Source organism: Thamnophis elegans, chromosome 14, assembly GCF_009769535.1.
Source record: "Thamnophis elegans isolate rThaEle1 chromosome 14, rThaEle1.pri, whole genome shotgun sequence".
In the NCBI taxonomy this organism is placed as follows: domain Eukaryota; kingdom Metazoa; phylum Chordata; class Lepidosauria; order Squamata; family Colubridae; genus Thamnophis; species Thamnophis elegans.
The window spans coordinates 4,370,232-4,390,377 of NC_045554.1; the positions used below are offsets into that span (position 1 = coordinate 4,370,232).

The 20,146-nt window shown below is 44.6% G+C and overlaps 1 protein-coding gene across 1 annotated transcript in view; it reads right to left on the reverse strand.

The window, feature by feature from the left end:
• Positions 1 to 4,605: 4,605 nt before the first annotated feature.
• SMURF1 (SMAD specific E3 ubiquitin protein ligase 1) overlaps positions 4,606 to 20,146 on the reverse strand; it is a 47,644-nt gene continuing 32,103 nt past the window's right edge. The window contains 7 exon segments of the mRNA XM_032230966.1: positions 4,606 to 8,565; positions 10,148 to 10,223; positions 11,634 to 11,835; positions 12,317 to 12,437; positions 14,081 to 14,218; positions 14,931 to 15,109; positions 19,803 to 19,917. Of these exon segments, the coding sequence (XP_032086857.1) occupies positions 8,466 to 8,565; positions 10,148 to 10,223; positions 11,634 to 11,835; positions 12,317 to 12,437; positions 14,081 to 14,218; positions 14,931 to 15,109; positions 19,803 to 19,917 (931 nt within the window). The 3' untranslated portion in view covers positions 4,606 to 8,465.

Here is a 20,146-nt window from a genome sequence, read left to right on the forward strand (position 1 = left end):
TCTCTCTTCTACATATCTATCTCTCTTCTTTCTATATCTCGTCTCTCTTCTATCCCGATCTCTTTTATCTTATCTATCTCTTCTATCTATCTCTTCTATCTATCTTATCGATCTCTTCTTTCTCTTCTACCTCTATCTCTTCTATCTATTTTATCTATCTATATCTCCCTTCTATCTCTCTCCTATCTATATATCTCTATCTCTTCTATATCTATCTGTCTGTCTGTCTGTCTATCATCTTTGTGTCTTCTATCTAATCTATCTCTACCTATCTCTATCTTTATCTTATCTATTTTATTTATTTATGTTTTTGTCATGTTTATATAGTGTAGCTTGGAGGTGGCTTGAAGTCAATGGGTGGACCTCAAGTATTGGTATTTGGTATTTATTCGATTTGTAAGCCGCCCTATTCCCCGAAGGGATTCCCCAGAATTCCCCAGCCAGCAACCTTTAAGACTTTAAAACGCACAGAATCCCTGATGGAGTAGATAGTTTAGCCATGCTTCTTTAAAATTGCCAGGACATTCAGCATTTAAGCTGCTGCTGCTGCCTATCCCACCCCCCACCCCCCTCTCAAAGTATTTATCTCCTCCCAGGGATCAGCCTGGTCAGTTATGGGAACTATTTATCATTAACATCTGATAAGAAAAAAGAGAGAAAAGATGCTCCTGTTTTATTCCATTAGAAAATGGAATATATTAGGATATATATTGGCTTCCTTCTGCTTCTTTGGTATAATAGATATTGCAATCCATTCCATATGCAAAGGCCTGCCCCTTGGAAAGAAAATTACAAAAAAAAAAAAAAAAACACACCATGTTTCCCTTTAGATGATACTGTGCTGTAAACACCAGTAAAAGTGGGAACCGCAAAGGTAAATATTGTGATTTTAAGGGTATTCCTGTGTCCATCTGTTAGTTACATTTGGTTAGCATGAATGTTTCAGTGTATGATAGCGTATATTTTTCCCCAACATGTTATCCACCAGGTGGAGCTCAACGATCAAAAACTAATATTGACTGGAGCAATTCTGGAAGGGAAGCGATTTAAAATTAAACTCACTGCTTCTGGGAAAATGAGAAAGTTCACAGACAGGAGCCTCTCTTGATGCGATTCAACAATGCTGGCTGGGGAATTGTGGGAGTTGAAGTCCATGCATCTTTAAAAAAAAAAAAAAGAGGGAGTCAAGCTATTCTCCAAAGAATCTGAGGGTAGAACAAGAAGCAACGGGTGGAAACTAATCAAGGAGAGAAGCAACTTAGAACTAAGGAGAAATTTCCTGATAATGAGAACAATCAATCAGTGGAACAACTTGTCTCCAGAAGTTGTGAATGCTCCAACACTGGACGTTTTTAAGATGATGTTGGATATCCATTTGTCTGAAGTGGTGTAGGGATCTCCTGCCTGAGCAGGGGGTTGGACTAGAAGATCTCCAAGGTCCCTTCTAACTATTCTATTCTAGTTGCCAAGATTGGAAGGATTTTGGACCGTGTATTGGGTCACTCCAATAGACCGATTAGATCCCACAGATTAGGCCTCCTCCGAATTCCATCCACCGGCCAATGCCAACTGGCGACTACCCGGAGGAGAGCCTTCTCTGTGGCTGCTCCGACCCTCTGGAACGAGCTCCCCGTGGAGATTCGTACCCTCACCACCCTCCAGGCCTTCCGCAAAGCCCTTAAAACCTGGCTGTTCCGACAGGCCTGGGGCTAAAGAGCTGTTGCCCCCGCTGCCTCGAATGGTATGAGTGTTGTGTGTTTTTAAATTATGTATTGTTATGTTTCGTCTTTTTATTTCCTGTCTGTACCCCCCCTTCCCTGATTTGAATTGTGAGCCGCCCTGAGTCCCCTTTGGGGAAAAGGGCAACATATAAATGTAATAAAATCAAATCAATCAGTCAAATCACTCCAGAAAATGGATCGTGTAGCTAGGTGAAAAGCACGGGAATTTTTTTTTTTTGCCTTTTTGCTGGCAGTGAACGTTTTACTTCAAAGGACGCTCTGGACCCGAGCCATCCATTGTGCAGCCTGGAAGGTTTGCAACCCCTCGGCCACAGGGGAAGCAAAAATAACCACAGCTGACGTATTCAAATGGATCACTTATTACCTTCTACCCCATGTATGCAGGTGAGAGCCGGAGGCAACAAAACATCTCCAGGCCCAGTGGCTTGAAAGGAGTGCAACATGACTCCGGCCAATTGAGCCACTTGCCAGGGTATTGTTTTGCCATAGGCTAAGGTTTAAAGTTGGTCACAAGGACATGTTTGTTCAGCCAGAGGAAGGAGGAAGTAGCAGCTGGCCTAGGCGTTTTGCTTCTAGAGGGAGAGATCGAAAAGCATAGCCAATTTCGGCAACAAACGAAGGAATTCTTCCTCTTTTTTTTTTTTTAGAATTCTTTGTTGGCCAAGCGTTGATTGGACAGACAAGGAATTGGTCTCCGATGCGTGTAAGTTCTCAAGTGTACATACAAACAAGTGACAAATCGTGATTATAATCTTAAGATACATTCATCATAAGAGACAACACTACAATAGTCACAGGATGCTAAATAAGCAATCCACATAAATCATACTAGTGTTTTTTTGCGGGAGGGCAGGTTTTCAGGAGGTGGTTGAGCAATGTTGACAAATCTTGGTTTCTCCGTTCCTGGACCAGGAGGGCTCTTCTTGAAATCCTTGCTTTCCTCACTCTTCTTTGGGGCCCGCCAGTGGAGCTGGCAGCAGATTCGGGCAGTGAGGAGGTTGGGGAGGAACCTGGGCCAGTCCTGGAATCTGATGAAAACTCCAATGAGGGCTCTGTGTCGGAGGCAGAGAGGGGGCGAGGGCCATCTGACAGTTATCAGCTGCCTTCAGAATCAGACATTCAGTGAGGCAGAGGAACAGCTGGAGCCTGTTCCCAGTGTGCACATGCACAGAGTTGCCAGACAAAGGGAGCAGCTAAAGAACAGGGGTCGACTTGGGAGTAAGGCTACAGGTGGACGATGAATGGCCCCTCCCAGAGGAAATAAAAGAGAAGCGAAAGGGGAATGGAGTTTGCAGGAGATCATTAGTTCGCCTCATTGGTTTGTGCGAGACTCCTTGCCAGGTTTTGCAGATATCGCCCTGGCAGCTCTCCAAGCCGGATAAGTTCTGTGACTGTAAATCCTCCCTTGAAAGACTTTGCTGGATGCGAAGGAGCAGAAGTCAGAGTCAGTGAATAAAAGGGGTTTTTGTCGGGACAAGGAGTTTGCTTCATGCTCTTGGGAAGCCTCGGTCAGAACAATAAGTCAAGAGGGCTAGTTATGAACTGCAAAGCCCTCCATGGCTCCCTGTGGTCTCCAATTGCTTGCATCCAACCAGGAAGATAGGATGGGGAGGGGGGTGTCATGATCCAGGGCTCATCACTTAAGAGTATCCTCTGACAGGACCCAGGAGATGGGTCTCTCGTGTGCGAGGATGCCCTATGGACCCCCGATCTTCTCTAGATTTGGATGTCCCCTGATTTTAGATGCCCTTCAGAAAGCTCTTTAAAAACCTGGGTTTGGCCCAAGTACGTCATCAAGAGATTTTGTGCCCATCTTGACTCATTTTTGAAAGATTGTTTTATGAGGTTTTTAAGTTTGGAAGGAGGGGTTATTGGCTAGTTTTTAGTTATGTCTTCCCACATTGCACGTCAAGTATAACAAACTTGTCCTTAAAAACACCTTCCTTAGCATGCCTAAAGCAGGAGTACCCCAGGATGGCTGCTCGATGTATTAGAACTACAATACCCAAAAGGTTGGTCGTGAAAGCCACTTTTTCATCACCATCACGATGGATGCTAAGGGAGACAGTTGCCAAACAAGGATGGCCTCTAGGGCTCTTATTCTGCATTGGAAGACGACTCTGGATAGGAGGGCCCAACCAAAGGATCACACAGAAGGCGATAGGGAAACACTCTTCACAAACCGTTGGGCCCTCCCTAGAACAGGAAATCAATTTACTGACCCTTCAAAGGCAATGAAGAATGGGACTTAGGGCTGTTTACATCGCTACGACGTTCGCAGCAGTTACGTGATCCGAATTCGGACGCTTATAGCAATAGCAATTAGACTTATATACCACTTCATAGGGCTTTGAGCCCTCTCTAAGCGGTTTACAGAGTCAGCATATTGCCCCCAACAACAATCCGGGTCCTCATTTTACCCACCTCGGAAGGATGAAGGCTGAGTCAACCTTGAGCCGGTGAGATTTGAACCGCCGAACTGCAACTAGCAGTCAGCTGAAGTAGGCTGCAGTACTGCACTCTAACCACTGCGCTACCTCGGCTCTTGCCAGTGGATTCATCCTTGAGGCCGTTGCTGTGTCCCAAGGGGACGCGATCCCGTTTTGCAATTTTCTGGCAAGCTAAGTCAATGGGAAAACCAGATTCACTTAATGACCATTGTTACTAATTTAACAACGCCGTTGTTCACTTAACAACTCTCATATAACGGCAGAAACGTTGGGGCTTAGTAGTAATAAGTTGAAGACTGATTGAAAACTCAGCTGAAGCTCAGTGGGAAACGGCTTTTCCCCACTGTATATTTTAATACTGTCTTTCAAATCATATAGTAAAATAAAAATAAAAAAGAGATCAAGACACAAAATTAAAGTTGTGAGAGTTTATTGCATATGTAACAAAAATGGACATGACCTTCGGGCCCACCCCTACTACACAATCACTGTTATTTCAGCCGGCTCCATAACACATTAAATAGAACTAGCATTTTCTTTTAAATACTTTGATTTAGACATAAAATGAAAAAAAAAAAACACATTAGTGTACAACTTTTTTTTTTACAAAATAAATCTGCAATATAAACGGTGAGAAGAGTAACAAGGGTAGCAGCAATATTTAAAAACCCAAGACATTACAAAAGAATAAGTTAAAAAAACACATTATAAAGTGGTTAAAGAATGGATAACAAAAAAACGGGGGGGGGGGGAATTACCGAGGGGGGGGGGGGAAACCTGAAACAAACAAGAGAGACTTAAAACTGCATTTCTGGAAAACTTCCTGTGCCCTACAGTGCAGAAATACTGGGTTGTGGTCGAGAGGATTTTAAAACAAATTGCTGAGGCCTGAGAACTAATGTTAAAGCGAACGATCCCTTTAAAGCAGCGGCATCCAAACTCGGCAACTTCGAAGAGCTTGTGGCCTTCCAACTTCCAGAATTCCAGCCCCACGCAGGGCTGGCTGGGGAATTCTGGGAGTTGGGAATCCGCGGGGGTCTTCCAAGTTGCCGGGGGGTCTTCCAAGTTGCCCTTGCTTTAAGCGAACAGAAAGTTGGTCCGATTTTGACTTCCCAATTCCTAAGACTGAGCAAGTGCTGATTTCCTGCATCCCTGGGAGAGCATCAAGGCAGACGAGGCATTTCGGGGCAAGTAAACAAACCAACCAAAAATGCAGAGAGAGGGAGGGAGATCTGTCTCGCTGGACCAGGCGCGGCTTCTCTCTGCCTACGGGGATGCTGAAGGTCACTTCAAGAAGCTCCAGAAGATAATCGGAGGAAAAATTGGCCCTTCTCCTTTCCCGCTGAAGTGGCATCACAGCTAAACGCCTTGGTTCCTATCTCCTCGTGGGAAAGCTGCAAATGCTTATCAGTGGGGAAGACTGCAGGCAGGCAGGCGTTTCGTGCTCCGCCCTCACGTAAACTTTACTCGCGGTTTTCAAGGACTTCTGCTGACCTGCGCGATACTCCCGATGGGAGGAGGGCATCCTTCATGCTGGTGGGCTTTGTCCTAATTGTTGAGCTGTCCCAAAAACTTTCAGCAGAAGTGACCCTTAAGCCTAGCTGAGGTTAAAAAATGCTCACCTGTCCAGAACAAGTCATACCTAGCTTGCTTTCTGATCCTGCCTGAAAACCCTTCAGGGTCTTAGTTGATGAACGGCGACAACTTTAGAAGGCCACTGGAGGAGGATGAGCAAAATTAAGAGATCTTTCTTCCCATCCTCCAAGTTACCACCAGAGAGAACCTCTTTTGCAGCCTGCCATCTGATCCTCCTTCTAGGGCAGGGGGGGTCTCCAACCTTGGCCGCTTTCAAGACGCATGGATTTTGACTCCCAGAATTCCTCAGCCAATTCTGGGGGTTCGAAGGCCACGCGTCTTAAAAGTGGCCAGGTTTGCCAGCCACTGTCCGAAAGCTACCTTTTATGCTATATGCAGGCTGCCTTTTGCATTTCAAGTTGCCTGACCCGTTCGCGAGTCCTCGATTTTGGACGTGGCCGAAGCACGACGATATGAGACAAGAACAATGCAAGAATTCAGCCTATAAATGCCACGGATGTTATCTCTGCTGGTCTGATGTGCCCAGCCCTATTTTAATGCGTGGCTCGAGGAGGAATCGTTTACCAACCCTTAACGCCGTTTAATAACTGGGAAACAAACTGTGCAAATCACTTTAGTGGGAGCAGAATTCACACCTTTTATGATTCTTTAGAGGCTTAAATTCCAGTGGTAGGGTCAATCAGGATCCCCACGAAATATACAATGTAATTCAAGAGCCCTTGAAAAGCAGCGATGGTGGTAGATTTCTACTGTCCAGAAGTTGGTTAAGGTCCTTCCAAGTTCTGAAAAGGCCTCCTTGATCTAATCCCCTCCCCAGGTGATCTACAATGCATTTCAGTGGCCTAAGTGCAAATGAAGCCCGGAAGGGCACTACGAGTCAGTGTTAAGTCAACCACAAAACCCAATCGTTTCGCCACACGGTGCAAATATCACAAAAGGTAGATTTGCCTTCTCACGTGGAATCCTCTCAAGTTTTCTGTCGCCGAGGGTTACAGTCAACTGAATAAACAGGAAGAAAACAATTCCGGGGATCTGGACAAGTTCTCTAATTTTGGTTTGTCCTATCACAGTTTAAAGCTATTCTCAATCGGTTGTATTAAGTGACGATAGAAATATCCTCGTTGGACAGACAAGAAACAAATTAAAAAAAACAAGCCCACACCATACATGACCCACGTATGAAGTTCGACACCTTGTTATATGCTTCTTTGCAAAGGAAGAGGAAGGAAAAACTCTCACAGGAGTGTCAAGGTTACACTTGATGATTAGTGGAATTTCTGACCCCCAGAGAAATGTTACCTTGTTAACAATTACCGGCCTTCTTCATTTGTGCAAATTAAAACTAAGCATTTTGGAGAGAGGAGGGGGGGAATCTTACCATTCGGATTCTTCTTGTGTGGAAGTAAGCCGGAAGGCAAACAAATTGGTATCGACTGTCAAAATTGCCTAATTGTGTTGGGGGGGGGAGTGGGGGAAGAAAAAAAAGGGGGGCAGAAGCTGGAAACAGTGTTTGAGTTACTCAATCTCATAGGCTGAGTCCTTTTTCACGAGAGCCGTTCTGTATACCAGACAGTTTCAGAAATGGAACTGGATCCCGTTTATCTTTGCTGTGAGCTATTTCCTGTGGAAAGAATTTCGGCCGTTTCACATCACAATGAAAGCATTTCAGAAAAACAGAGCGAGAAACAGAGAGAGAGAGAGAGAAAAGGGGGGATGTGTGGTTTCTCTTGAGAATCTGAGCCGTGCCCTGCTTTCTCTTCCACAGATGCCAAGGATGACGAAAAGAAAAACAGTTTATCCAAAGAATGGATCTACCTCCTATGCCAAGCGTCCCCCCGCAAAAGGAGAAAAGAAACTTGCATCGTCCCAAGATGGCTGGATTCTCCTGAATTGTTCCTCTAAGAGCCAAGTCATCTCATTCACAGAAGAAGAAGAAGAGGGGGGGGAAAAGCTTCCTGACAAGGAATAATAATCCTCAGTTTTCCTATGCTACGGAGCGGCACGCTCTGCTGGGCGGCGTTCCTTTTAAACGGGGATTTCCTTGAAATGCGCTAGTGGGAATTTCAGTGCCAATCTTTTTCCTTTTCCCTTTATTCATTCCTCTCCAGAGCTTCTGGATTCTACAAGGGTTCGGGGTTGCGTCGAAGACAAACATCCACAGACACCTACGATGACCAAACTCCTCGGGCAAACCAATGGCAAAAAGATACTCAACTACAGTTTTGAATCTCCTATAAAAAAAGACCACAGGTCGTAGACCCTTATCACAATATGTGTTACAAATCTAGCAGGAATTATCGCGGGTAACCGAAACCAGAACGCTGAACCTGGCTGCCTGTATTTGAGTGTGTGTGTGTGTGTGTGGTTGGTTTGGTTTTCTGGTGTTGTTGTTGTGGTGTTCCTGGGAAATGAAGAAAGGAAAGGGAGGGTTATATTGTCACAAGAGGGAGAAGGTATGTTTGGGAAACCTCCAAAAAATAAAAAGCTCCCTCTTCGCCGACGGCCGTCGAAGGGAGGGGGGAAAACAGCCTTTGCACCCTTAGTTGTCAAGCAAATCCCAACACTTTGGACAAAAAAAAAAAAGAAGTTCACAGCAAGCTTCTCCTTACAGGTTTTTTTTTTCCTTTGATTTGGTGGTCTGTGAGCTTTAGCAATATCGGTTCCTTTGGTTGCCTGGTCACTCCACCGCAAAGCCACAGGTCTCTTCCACGGCGGTCACGAGCTTCTCATAAAGCTTCTCGTAGGACTCGTAAGGCGGAATGTCAATACGGTTAAAGCTGCGGGAGGTCAGGAAACACAATAGAAATGCTTTGAATACTTAAGATATTTTAACTTAACTGAATTGGTTTCAGAACATGTCATAAAGGGGTAATGTTATTGGAGGTTTATTGAAACTGCAAATGACTGCCAGTAGGTGGTTGTGTCTTTAAATACAATATGATCTTAAGATAAAAACATGTTTAAATAATTGTAACTAAATGAGAATTGGGGTACAGTGACAGTAAAATACATAAATTTTCTTTTTTGATCTAAAATGTACAATTCAATCTGAATGAAGTATATGGAAGGATTGTGGAAGATACGCACGGAATGTATTTGTAACCAATCGACACGCTTTCTACAAGATGTAACGAAAGAGGATTCTTGTTTTGTGTTTTTGTTTGAATTAAAACAATAAAAATTTCAAAAAAAAGAAAAGGAAAATGCTTTGACTACTACTACAGCAAGTTCATTTAGAGGACCGTTCAAGTATGACGTCAAGAAGAAGGGGACTTAGGGTCATTTTCCACCGTTACAACCTTTACAGCCTCCCCCGTGGCCATGTGATTTGGGTTAAGTATTTGGGTGATATAGCAAATACGGGACTAAGAAATTCCAGATAGCCTATGCTTAGGCCAGTGGCTCCCAACCTTAGCAATTTTAAGACCTGTGGACTTCAACTCCCAGAGTTCCTCAGCCAGCTTTGCCAGGAACTCTGGGAGTTGAAGTCCACAGGTCTTAAAATTGCCAAGGTTGGAGACCACTGGCTTAGGCTATCAGGAATGATTTAAACTGTTCAAAGTTTAGTGTAACAAGAAGAAGCTGAGTTCAACGTAGAGATGTTATTAACTTCTTTTTTTTATTTCTTTTGTCTCAATATATTTTAGACTGTGTTGTTAAAAATCTATACCGTGTACGGGCTCTGGGAAGTCGGGGGGGGGAGGAGGTGGGGTGTTAGGGGGGAGGGGGGGGAGGGGGGATATATACTATGTGTTAGATTTCAATGTAATGCGATTTCACATGTATACTGTTTCTCTTTAATTTCTCTGTTAAAAATAGGACAAGCTGAATACATTGACATATAGTAGAATACACCAGGGGGAGGAGGAGTGGGATAGAAGAAAGAGGGGTAGAGAGGGCGGGAGAGAGGATGGGAGGAGGGTGAGAAGGAAGGGAGGGAGTGGATCGGGAGAGAGGAGTGGTAGAGGGGGAGGGGAAGTAGGTTAGAGGGAATGATGGAGGGAAGATAGAAAGTTGGAGGGGGGCGGAAGAAAGAGGTGTATGGAGAGTGGAAGAGGTATATTGGGTTTCTATTTGGGGGGTATTGTGACAAGAGGAATTGCTGTGATTATTGTTTACTGTTGTATGGCCCCGGCTATGCACAGTATATATTGTGACTGTATGAAAATGGAAATGGAAAATAAAACATTTTAATACAGAAAAAAAAGAGTATTTGGGTGACATAGGCAGAGAATAAATGGGTTGAAGCGTCAGGCGGAAGAAGGTTAATCTGGATACCCTCCACGCCTCGTTCACAGCAGAGTTTTAACAACTTCATCTGGCAGAAAGAAACACGTTTTTCACAGCCGAGGGACTTACCAAGTATGAGCTTTCGGGAGGTTGTCTGTGTTTGCATCGATCAAGTGGATAGTGAACAGCCTGGGCCCTGCCGCGCCTGTAGAACCTTGCAAACAGACATTATAGTTAAGGCCCTTCAAAAGCCTGGCTATGAAGTAATCGTAGAAACTCTGGCAGAATTTCTGATAACTAAAGGGAAGATGATGGAAGGGACGGATGAGGGGGTTTCGAGCCTTCACAAGATACACAGTGAAATATAAGTTGCCAAGAGGTGCCCATGCAAGATTTACTAAAAAAGCAATTAGAATACAAATGGCACAAATGGCAAGAAATAAAAGATTGCACTACTATTGGATGGAGACAGGATGATGTAGTGAACTGTTATAATAAAAATTAATTTGAATTTATCTAAAGTTAGAAAATGTTGTATAAAATGAAGTAATAATAGTTATAGTCAAATAAAGGATTAATAATGATAATACTGTATACATATATATTGTTTATGTGAGATTTTATATAATTTGTAAGTGAGGACTATTTGGTAACCAAAGATGAACAATTTTATAAAACATGGGACTTATCAATGGTTAGACAAAGAATTTTATAAAGATGTATTATTCCTGGATGGATTTAGGATGATAAGCCGCTGGCTGGCAAAGAAGCCTCCCGGCCACCCCCTTTTTGCAAAGCGGCTCTCACAGAGGCGCGGCTGGCCACAGGCCGCTGAAAAGTCCTCTGGGTGGCGAAAAAGCAGCTGCCATTGCCACCATGTTCTTTGTGCATATGCATCCCATTGCCTTGCAAGTCCAAATTTGGAACCAGTTCGGGGCGTGGCCAGCCAACCATCCAGGGGTGGATTCCTGCCAGTTCTAACCTCTTCTATAGAAAAAAAACTACAGTGCTGTTTAGAACCGGTTCCAGCTTCCTCCCCCGCCTGTCCACACATCATCAAGATGAAGAGCGAGAGGAGGAATTCTGGGAGTTGAAGTCCACAAGTCTTAAAGCTGTCAAGTTTGAACACCCTGTTGTTTTTTTTCTAAAGGTTAGGGGTGCAAGGTCTTATAACTTGACAGCTTTAAGACTTGTGTGCTTCAATGCCAGAGTTCCTGAGCCAACATTTTAGTTGCTAAGCAAGAGTGTTGTTAAGTGAGTTTCACCACATTTTACAAGTTGGCCATGCCCACCCAGTCACATGACTGCCAAGCCACTCCCACCCGGTCACATGGCTGGCAAGCCACACCCACAAAGTAGGCCATACCTACAGAAGAGGTTCTAAAAAATTTTGAAACCCACCATTGCAGCCATCACTACCGGTTCGCCAAACTGGGCAAAATTTCCGCCACCAGTCGAACCGGTGCGAACGGGGTGAATACCACCTCTGGTTGGGTGGGACAGTTAGGAGAGGGAGGGAGGGCCAATTGACTGGCATGGAAAAGCAGGTTCCCCCCCCCACCTCCCCAGCTTCCTGTGGCCCAAGTCTGCTAACTCAGCCCCCCCGATCAGTCACCTTGCAAAGCCTTGAAACCCTGAAGGGGAACCCGCGTGGAGCCTGTCACAAACTGGAGCAGCCGCGCTCGCCTTTCCTCGTCAAAGGCCTCCACCGCTTGCCAGAACCACTTGACGATATTGCTGTCGGCCATGCAGTGCTTCAGGCGCGTGTTGGATTTCCAGTCATTCAGATCAATCTTGTCTAGGCCACCGATGATGAGCTGGGAATCAAAAAAAAAAAAAAAGTTCTTTTTCAAGTATCAGGACAACATGGGATGGTATATTTATACTTATTTCCCCTTGACTGCTAGGCTGCAGAAAGCTTTTGAGCAGATTTTGTCATATTTCCATCATGGTTTTAAAACAATAATAATGTCAAATAGATTTAAGTTGCAATCTATCATTATTCAATTATTCCATGTTTTCTCTTGTTATTACTTTTATGTTATATATATATTTTTTTCACTATGTGTTTTAGTATAGAAATTTCCCCAAATTTAAGTTTGCCAAGTGAAGGGCTCCCCCAATTTAAGAAATGCCCTTCCAAATTAAGCTTTCTTGGGCACTGCTCCCCATCCTTGGACAGAACTCTATCTAACATGTCAATTCAGAACAAGGAAAATATATGTAGAGCTATTTCCGCCTCTGAGGCTACGTGAACAGCAGCAGCAACAGTTAGTGGAAATATACCATAATCAATACCTCAAGTTCCTTATGGTCGAAAGGCTTCAGGAGGTGTTGAGGAATAAGCTCATTAAAACCTTTTTGAAGGGCCAGGAATTGGGCTTCAATTCCTCTCATGAACCGCCAGTTTACATACAGCCTGGGAAAAACAGGAAGATAAATCTCAGAGTTATTGCAGAATTGCTACTGGAAAGGTAAGAATTTTACACATAGGTATAAAACCTGTCCTCCAATTGAAGTTACAGGCTGTCTAAAGAATTACTGTATTTTTTTGGAGTATAAGATGCACCTTAGTTTTTTGGGGAGGAAAAAGGGGGGGAGGGATTTCTGCCTACCACATATTCATCTGGCTCAGTGGTGGGATTCAAATTTTTTACTAACAGTTCTGTGGGCATGGCTTGATGGGCGTGGCTTGGTGGGCGTGACAGGGAAAGAATACTGTAAAATCTTCATTCCCTCCCCACTCCAGGGAAAGAATACTGTAAAATCTCCATTCCCTCCCCACTCCAGGGAAAGAATACTGTAAAATCTCCATTCCCTCCCCACTCCAGGGAAGAATACTGTAAATCTCCATTCCTTCCCCACTCCAGGGAAAGAATACTGTAAAGTTTCCATTCCCTCCCCACTCCAGGGAAAGAATACTGTAAAATCTTCATTCCCTCCCCACTCCAGGGAAGAATACTGTAAAATCTTCATTCCCTCCCCACTCAGGGAAAGAATACTGTAAAATTTCCATTCCTTCCCCACTCCAGGGAAAGAATACTGTAAAATCTTCATTCCCTCCCCACTCCAGGGAAAGAATACTGTAAAATCTCCATTTCCCTCCCCACACTCCAGGGAAAGAATACTGTAAATCTTTATTCCCTCCCCACTTCAGGGAAAGAATACTGTTAAAATCTTTATTCCCTCCCCACTCCAGGGAAAGGATACTGTAAAATCTCCATTCCTTCCCCACTCCAGGGAAAGAATACTGTAAAATCTCCATCCCTCCCCACTCCAGGGAAAGAATACTGTAAAATCTTCATTCCCTCCCCACTCCAGGGAAAGGATACTGCAAAATCCCCATTCCTTCCCCACTCCAGGGAAAGAATACTGTAAAATCTTCATTCCCTCCCCACTCCAGGAAAGAATACTGTAAAATCTTATTTCCCTCCCCACTCCAGGGAAAGGATACTGTAAAATCTCCATTCCTTCCCCACTCCAGGGAAAGAATACTGTAAAATCTCCATTCCCTCCCCACTCCAGGGAAAGAATACTGTAAAATCTTTATTCCCTCCCCACTCCAGGGAAAGGATACTGTAAAATCTCCATTCCTTCCCCACTCCAGGGAAAGAATACTGTAAAATCTTCATTCCCTCCCCACTCCAGGGAAAGGATACTGTAAAATCTCCATTCCCACCCCACTCCAGGGAAAGAATACTGTAAAATCTCCATTCCCTCCTGATTAGCTGGAACAGAATAGAATAGAATGGAGAATGGGAATAGAAATAGAATAGAAATAGAAGTTGGAAGGAACCTTGGAGGTCTTCTAGTCCAACCCCCTGCTTACACTAATTTAACCACTGCAGTGATTCACTTAACAACTGCAGCAAGAAAGCTTGTAAAATAGGGCAGACCTCACTTAACAAAATGTCTGACTTAGCAACAGAGATCTTAGGCTCAATTGTAGTCTTAAGTTGAGAACTACCTGCACTTAGCAGTAGTATCTTTGTGTGATCTACCTTGTTGGACTGTCAGCCTCTCATTGAGAGGGGCAAAATTAAGCCTTCCCTGAATACGTACCTGACATATTCTTTCTTATTCTCTTCCGTAACGGAAACATTTCTCCCATTGGGTTTGAGTTCATGTTGCAGAATTCTACCAAATGCATTGTGTTCCACGCAGAAGGTATGGTCCAGAACTGGAGTGATGTCATTCTCTCTGTCAACAAGAATTGCAATGCCTACAAGTCATTTCTGCAAGTGAAGGTGACTTTTTTTATTTAGCCAGACCTAAGAGCAGAGCTCTCTATGGCTGATCCACACTTTAGTAAGCAGTTGTGTACCGTGAAGTTTTTAATATTCCTCCTTGTAGAGGAAAAAACCTCTGGTGCTATTTTTGATTATGACACTTTATTGACGTAAAGAAAATTAGTTTTATAACCGCACGCAGGAATATCCCTATGCAACTGAAGCATAGGGAGTGCAAAATTTAAAAAAGCTATTTTCTGATCAAATTCTGTTCCCAAAGATATTCCTTTGATGCACTGTTGGTTGACTTCCAGAAATGTAAAATACTTTCTCATGCCTCTGTTACGAGCGAAGGCTGAAGATTAATTTAGTAATTACAAGCAAGCCAAATCTATTCAGAATCAGAATTCAGATGAACAGGTTTCTAATGAAGTACAAGGATGACTTTCTCCTACGGAGCAGTTATCCAGAAATGTCACCGCTGATGGTTTATAAAAATCATCCCAGGTTTTTTTTTTTTCCCTGGGTACTTTTTGGAAGTTCTTCAGTATCTGCCTTGCCAAAAACAGCTTTAAAAATCTATGTAGGCACCAGTGATTTGAGGTCAGGAAGTCTATTTCGTTGGAGCTGGTCCTCCTCCTGCCCCAAGCAAAACACGATAGATTATTGGACGGAATACTTACAAAATCCAGACTAAGCTCTTATGCAGTTCTGGATCCACCGATTCCAAGTCAGATAACTGGATGGGTTTGCCCAGCAGCTGTTTGTAGAAAGGGACGGTGAAACCCCCGTTGATGTAATGCCCGTGGAACACCGCCAGCCCCATGATCCGACCGACAAAGTGGAAATAAGAGAGATGATCCTGAAAGAGATGCCAACCGCCAAGAAGGTCATTCGCCGTGAGAGATGACAACGATCCCAGCTGCCTTTTTTTTCGCCTGACTTCAGTTGGTGCGATGGGAGGTGTTGTTTCATTATTTCAAGCCCTCTGGCTGAGAAGCATCAGCAGGTCCCATGAATGTGGTATTTATGTTTTTTCCAATCAGTACAATTTTGTGGTGGTTTTTTTTTTAAAAGACTGTAGGTAGATTTGAGTTTCTCAACCTCAGCCACCTTTAAGGTGGACTTCGACTCCCAGAATTCCCCAGCCAGCTTATGCTGAGAGTTGAAAGTCCACACATCTTTAAGCGGCTGAGGTTAAGAGACGCCGAAACAGATTTTCAGTAATCAGACGCTTATAAGAAGCTGCAACAATCCCTTTTGTCTCGCTGAAGATTCCCCCGGCGTATTTTTAGCCTCCTGCTGCCCCTGGGGCTTCTCAGCTGCAGGTGTTTTGCCAGGAGCAGCGGGATTTCTCTTAAATGCCAAGTTCAAAGGGATTGTAGTTACTGCCGGAGGGCAATCGCAAGCAAAGCAAACTGAACGGCGAAAGAGAGGCGCTTCTTGGGAAGATAAAGGTGCCAGGAATTCTCTTCACCCAGCGCTTCTCAACCATGGCGACTTTTAAGAGCGGTGGACTTCAATTCCCAAAGCCCTGCTGGCTGGGGAATTCTGGAGTGGAAGCCCAGAAAGTCATCGAGGTTGGGGAACACCGTAGGAGCCCATTTCTATTCAGAATGTTCCCTCTTTCGAACCCTTCACACACGAGTCCAAGCCCTGACTATACCCAGTCCCTATTTGGGGTGATTTCATTCCCCCCACTGCCCCCTGCCCTTCTTGAACGCACGTGGTTTCTTGAAGATGTCAAATGGGCAACCTTCTTGCACAGAGTTTTTACCCTTTTGGAGAAATCGTAACCGGCAAATAAGGGAATGCATTTGTGATTAAAATACAGAATGGCACCTTTTACCACGTGGGTTAATGCATTTGCTCTCGCACATATGTGCTAGTCATTCCCGACTCTAGGGGGCGGTGCTCATCTCTGTTTCAAAGCCGAAGAGCCAGCACTGTCCGAAGACGTCTCCAAGGTCATGTGGTCGGCATGACTCAACACCTTCCCACCAAAGGTGGTTCCTATTTTTCTACTTGCACTTTTACATGCTTTTGAACTGCTAGGTTGGCAGAAGCTGGGACAAGTCATGGGAGCTCACTCCATTACGCAGCGCTAGGGATTCAAACTGCCCAACTGCCGGCTTTTCTGATCGACAACCTCGGCGTCTTAGCCACTGAGCCACCGTATCCCTTGAGTTAATACTTACTCCTCTCAAAAGCCTGAAGTCTTACCTTTTCAAGGAGGGTGGTATGAGCTGTTTACCTGGATCTTGCTCTAACTCCAAGAGCTCCACATAGCATATTTAGCAGGCCCTCTTTTTAATTTTAACGCAACCACAGCCCTGCAAGGTAGGATAATCTAGGAGAGCTTGGATCTCTCCCATTCATGGGACCTAAACCGTTGTGTTTTACCAGTACCGCCGCTATCTTGAACGGTTATGGTGGTTTTTTTTTAAATGATTTACATTTAGGATTGGATTCCATCCAATCCTAACCCACTGTTAGATAGTAGCCTAATCTATAGACACAGTGAACTGTTAGTATGTGCCTATGTATGTTTGAAGAGATGGATTTCAAGGCAATTAATATTTAGTGGGACAATTTTTTCAAACAGGGGTGGGCAACCTATAGCAATCACCAGGTTCTCCCCTCCAACCATTTCATGCACCTTCTCTATGGTGGCTGTTCATTGTGAAAACTTGGGGGGGGGAGAGGATTTGGGGCGGGGGGGAGGAGGAGGAGAGGAATTACTTTCCCATTAAAACTGATAGCCTGGAGCAGCCGAGACAATAATTATAACAAATTCTTTTGGGTTGCTGCAACATCCTCAGACCCTTCTGGGTGCTTCCTGTGATGCTTTTAACCACAAGCTGTAAGTCAGGGCTGAGTCACAGTTTCAGGTTGAACTATTGTGGCAGCAAAGGAAGGTCCCTCCCCTCCCATGAAGAAAATGTCTCGTTTTCCTCCTTTAAGGCAAGTTTCTGTCTGTCTCTCTCTTCCTCTACTTCTCTCTCTCTCCCCTTCTCCTTTATTTCTCTCTCTCTTTCTTTCTCCCTCTCTCTTCCTCTACTTCTCTCTCTCTCCCTCTCCTTTCTTTCTCTCTTTCTCCCTCTCTCTTCCTCTACTTCTCTCTCTCTCCCTCTCCTTTCTCTCTCTCTCTCCTCCTTTCTCTCTCTTTCTCTCTCTCTCCTCTACTTCTCTCCCTCTCCCTCTCCTTTCTTTCTCTCTTTCTCCCTCTCTCTTCCTCTACTTCTCTCTCTCTCCCTCTCCTTTCTCTCTCTCTCTCCTTTCTCTCTCTTTCTCTCTCTCTCCTCTACTTCTCTCCCTCTCCTTTCTCTCTCTCTCTTCCTCTACTTCTATCTATCTCCGTCTCTTTTTTTTCTCTCTCTCTCCCTTTCCCTCCTTTCTCTCTCTGTCTGTCTCTCTTCCTCTACTTCTCTCTCTCCCTCTCCTTTCTTTCTCTCTCTCTTTCTTACTCCCTCTACTTCTCTCTCTCTCCCTCTCCTTTGTCTCTCTCCCTTCTCTCTCTCTCTTCCTCTCCTCTACTTCTCTCTCCCTCTCCTTTCTTTCTCTCGCTCTTCCTCTACTTCTCTCTCTCTCTATCTCCCTCTCCTTTCTCTCTATCTCTCCCTCTCCTTTCTCTCTCTCTCTTCCTCTACTTCTCTCTCTCTCCCTCTCCTTTCTCTCTTTCTCTCTCCCTCTCTCACACACACCCCTTTCCCTCAACATAAACGGAGCTTGAGTGATTTGATTCAAATTCGGGATTTCTCCCCCATCCCTTTCCTCCTCCTCTTCTTCTTGCCAGGTTGCCCTTCTCAGACCTTCCACTTCTTCACCACTGGCAGAGAAAAACTCGTTTTCTAATTCTACTCCCCATCCTTTCCAACATGCACAGAGGTTGGCAGAGACGTCCCTCTGCGTGGCTCCCTGACCTGGCTCAGCTCTGCAGCGGAGGCCACCCGACGGCCCAAAGATGGAAAGGAGTTTGGGAAGGGCAAACGGCTGCCCAGACAATCCTTTCCAATCTCAAAGGAAACCAATCCGTTAGCTGGCAATGCCATTCACGTCTGACAGCTCTGGAGCTAGCACAGAGGGTAATAGCAACAGCCCTTAGACTTATATACCACTGCACAGTGCTTTTACAGCCCTCTCTAAGTGGTTGACAGAGTCAGCCTCTTGCCCCCAACAATGTGGGTCCTCATTTTACCCACCTCGGAAGGACTGAAGGCTGAGTCAACCTTGAACCGGTCAGGATCGAACTGCTGGCAGTGGGCAGAGTCAGCCTGCAATACTACATTCTAACCACTGCACCACTATGGCCTGCCTGCCTTCCCTCCCTTCCTTCCTCCTTAGCAATAGCAATAGCAGTTAAACTTATATACCGCTTCACAGTGCTTTCCAGCTCTCTCTAAGCAGTTTACAGTGGCAGCCTCTTTCCCCCAACAATCTGGGTCCTCATTTTACTGTCCTTGGAAGGATGGAAGGCTGAGTCAACCTTGAGCCGGTGAGAATCGAACTCCTGCACTGCGTAGTGAGTTAGCCTGCAATACTGCATTCTAACCACTTTGCCTCCATGGCTCTTTAGTAAGGATGATACTGGCAAATGTCAGAGGAAGGCGGCAAAAAGGAAAAAGAAACAGATTTGTGGAGGGAGCAGCAATAACAGCCACAAGACCAAATCTTACCTAGGGAAGGAGGGAGGACCGGGTGGGAATAGCCAGACTACATTAAACTCTGGGCCACAACCCCATTTTTTTGTCCCAGCTGATTGCAAAGGGCGGGGGTCATCACGACCCTCCCCAACGTTGCCCACTCCTGCCTTCGTGGAAACAAATGTGGGCTACACCAATTAGTCCATTAGAAGCAAGTTAGTTCAGCTTTGAGCCCTATTTCGTGTAGGCTTACCTTCCATGGTCTATGAGGACTCGACTGAAAAATAGACATTAATCGGTTCGCAGAGTGTACAGAAAATAAAAACAAGGGAGGAAAAAGATTTCACTTTGGCCTTCCAGTACTGGATTGTGTATTCTAAAGGCTACTTCGATGAACTCAAGTGGCCGCTGCCCGGGGGGGGAAAACAAGGGATTGCTAGACTGGCTGGGAAACTGTTACGGAATGTGGAAAATGAAGATCATGTGACCGCAGCAGCCGCCCAGCAGAAACTAGTAGCACTGAAGCAACCACAATTTCCACAATTTTTTATTCCCTCAGGAGTCATGGGTCCTGGATTTTGAGCTCATTCTGTAAATTAGCCCACTTGAGGCACCTGGGTTCAAAAATTGTTTTCCTGTGATGCACCAACTTGCCCAAGTAAAGGTCGTGACCACCATGAAAGTTTTAGTTTTAATTAAGTGTCGTAACGCCACCCAGAATCATTTTTCGTGAGATGGGCAGCCACGCAAATTTGACAAAATATATAAAATGAAAGAATATCCTGCGGAAATTCTAAAGCCAAAATGAGCTGGCAACTGAACTTTATCTTATATATTTCAGAGATGCTTGCTCCTTTTTAACAGTCATCTTCCAAAACCAAAAATAGATCCTTGGGTTTAAAGAGTACTTACGGGGTTGATGGAGGAATCGGGATTTATTTGCAGCGTGTAAATGTTATCAGTTGAATATTGGAAAAGCCCGTAGTACGGATTCAGCATTTCGTGGCATAGAAGGTACAGCCATTCCCTGCCGGATGTAATTTTCAACAAGATTAGAAATTGGGGGGGGGGGGGGGGGGGGGGAGAGAGAGAGGATGAGAAATGAAAGTAAAAGTTTATTCCACTTCAGAAATTGGATTAGTTCCCAAGATGGTTCTATGAGAGTCTTAAGCTCAGCATCTTTAAGATGGGTGGACCGGGGAGAAATTTTTAGGAGTTGAGGTCCACGGATCTTAAAAATTTGCTGAGGTTGAGAA